The sequence below is a fragment of the Cherax quadricarinatus genome, chromosome 51 (genome assembly GCF_038502225.1).
Source record: "Cherax quadricarinatus isolate ZL_2023a chromosome 51, ASM3850222v1, whole genome shotgun sequence".
In the NCBI taxonomy this organism is placed as follows: Eukaryota; Metazoa; Arthropoda; class Malacostraca; order Decapoda; family Parastacidae; genus Cherax; species Cherax quadricarinatus.
In genome coordinates, this window is record NC_091342.1 from 9,964,329 (window position 1) to 9,966,828 (window position 2,500).

At 40.2% G+C, this 2,500-nt stretch overlaps 1 protein-coding gene across 3 annotated transcripts in view; it reads right to left on the bottom strand.

Moving 5' to 3' along the window:
- LOC128694776 (nephrin) overlaps positions 1 to 2,500 on the bottom strand; it is a 140,022-nt gene that overhangs the window by 56,774 nt on the left and 80,748 nt on the right. For all 3 annotated transcript variants that reach the window (XM_053785081.2, XM_070095823.1, XM_070095824.1), the window contains exon 6: positions 368 to 512. In XM_053785081.2, the coding sequence (XP_053641056.2) occupies positions 368 to 512 (145 nt within the window). The remainder of the gene's footprint in view (positions 1 to 367; positions 513 to 2,500) is intronic.

Below are 2,500 nucleotides of genomic sequence, written 5' to 3' on the forward strand. Positions count from 1 at the left end.
CTAGCTAGAACCTTCGACAAGCAAAAGATACGAGACAACTGCCAACAATCTAGAAGACAGTAAATAATATTGAAGAAAGAAGACAAACAGGAAGCTATAAACTACAGACCAGTATCCCTAACATACATGCTATGTAAAGTAATGGAGAAGATAATTAGGAGATTGGTGGAATGCTTAGAGAGAAGTGGTTTAATAATTTATAACCAGCAAGGATTTAGAGATGGCAAATCCTGATTGGCACAGATAAGTCAGTACTCTCTTTCTCTCTCTCTCTCTCTCTCTCTCTCTCTCTCTCTCTCTCTCTCTCTCTCTCTCTCTCTCTCTCTCTCTCTCTCTTTCTCTCTCCCTCTCTCCGTGCAGTACTTACAGTATATATCGAGAGTCCAGTCATCGGAGAGTGTGAGTGAGGGAAGTGCTGGGGAGAAAGCCAGACACGAGAGCACCTTCTTGTCGTCCTCCTGACGAGGAACCCAGCGAAGCTCACTCCACGTTACGTTGTCGTCATCGCTGCTCTGTCGTGAAGATAAACCATCGTTACTAGTAAACTACTCCCCGTAGTTTCTACTACCACCACTGCTACTACTTCTACTGCTACTAATACTATTACTACTAATACTACTACCACTACTTTTTTCTTCCTTTCTTGGTCCCGTCCCTGTCCTCCTCGCCTATATATACTGGCTCCCTCACTCTTTTGTGTTAGTTTGACTTTGAAAATGATCCAAGTCGGACCGAAACGTCGTCGTAAGCTCCTTGTCTCTTATGTGCGAGTTACTGTGCATCGTCACAATTCACTACCATTACCTCCACAATCACCACCACCACCCATAGCATCACCACCTGCACCACTCTCACCAGCTACCCCTCACCTCCTATTTTCACCATCACCCCCCACTATCATTTTCCCAGTCACTATTACCATCACCAAATTACATCACTACTATCACCAATATCACCGCCTCTTCAGTTACAGGTAAATATTATATACTTCTCTTTCCCCTCCATTGTATTTTCTCCACGTGAGTTCGTTTGTTAAATTGGCCAATGTCTGTTACACTTTTATGTTTGAGAAACTATATATATGTTGACCATTTGTTAAATGGTTAATCAATACGTAATCCATGTTAAATGTTTGTTAATCAATACGTAATCCATGTTAAATGTTTGTTAATCAATACGTAATCCATGTTAAATGTTTGTTAATCAATACGTAATCCATGTTGATCATGTCTGTCTTCTCCACAAAGCTCAAAAATCAATGAAACATATTTTTTCGTTGAAAAATAAGACACATGTTCAACATCTTTAATACGTAACAAAGTTTACTAAATATTACACAAGTGTCTCACTCTTCAACTTGTGGATTTGTTTGCTAAACTATTAACATCACATTTATTTTCGTGTCCCGGGTTTTTCAACATCTGATACATTTCTTAGGTTGTTTACGGTTTGTTGTGTTGGGAATTTTAATCAGTCTAAAAAAAAAACTCTTGGCCATGCTTAGACTTTTACCACTAACAGCCATGTGTCTATTTTCTCACCGACAGTCATCGTACTCGTGGATGTCTTTTACGACACACAAAAACTGATTGATGTAAAATTTGGTAGACAAGATGCATTACCTCCGGAATAACATGCAATAAATATTGCATATTATAATGTGCTGTTTAATTTTTCAATACCTCAGAAAACCAGCAGAGGTTTAGGGGTCAAATAAGATCAGAAGTTCAACACAACGTGTCATATACACGACCTAAAACTAGTATCGGTAGAATTTTTTCAATTACCTGATAAATAATATATCCACAGCAAGGCCCACAACTTAATAGCTTTGTTTGCCAATATGTCAAGCTTGGGTGATAGCTGGGACATCCTGCCAAGACACTCGCCTCCAATAAAACAGTCTGGTATGTATATGTATATCAGGTTGGGTGGACCGTAACACTATAGGACGCCAACATGACCAGAGAAGTAAACAGTAGCAAACCCAAGACAGTGTCTTGGGCTTGTTACTTGTTACTGTTTTCAGTAGCCAGGAGAGTGTCTTGGCTACTGTTTTTAGCAGCCAAGCCAGTGTCTTGGACTTGCTACTGTTTTCATTATCCAAGGACAGTGTCTTGGACTCGAGAACAAGCGGCAACCATCGGGAAACTAGTGTTTCTATAGCAAAGAACTCTGTTGAAGAAGTTATGTCTTTTTCTGTGAATTCCTAAATCAGACGAGACCCTGCAGAGTGCATCACCAAAAACAGTGTTGAGGCTACTGTACCGGAGACTTCGTGGAGGCTACCATTATCCTAGTGAAGGGCTCTTCAGCTGAAGAATTAGAGGACCCATACCTTCCTTGAATCACACCTCCCATCATTTCCCAGATGCTGTACATACATACATACATACATAAGGCTTCAAAAACAATTCTTTCGCGATGAGGGTCGTGATCAAAGGGGATGTTGTTTAATCAGTTAGGAAACATGACATCACTTGTCCTGTTCCAGGAATAA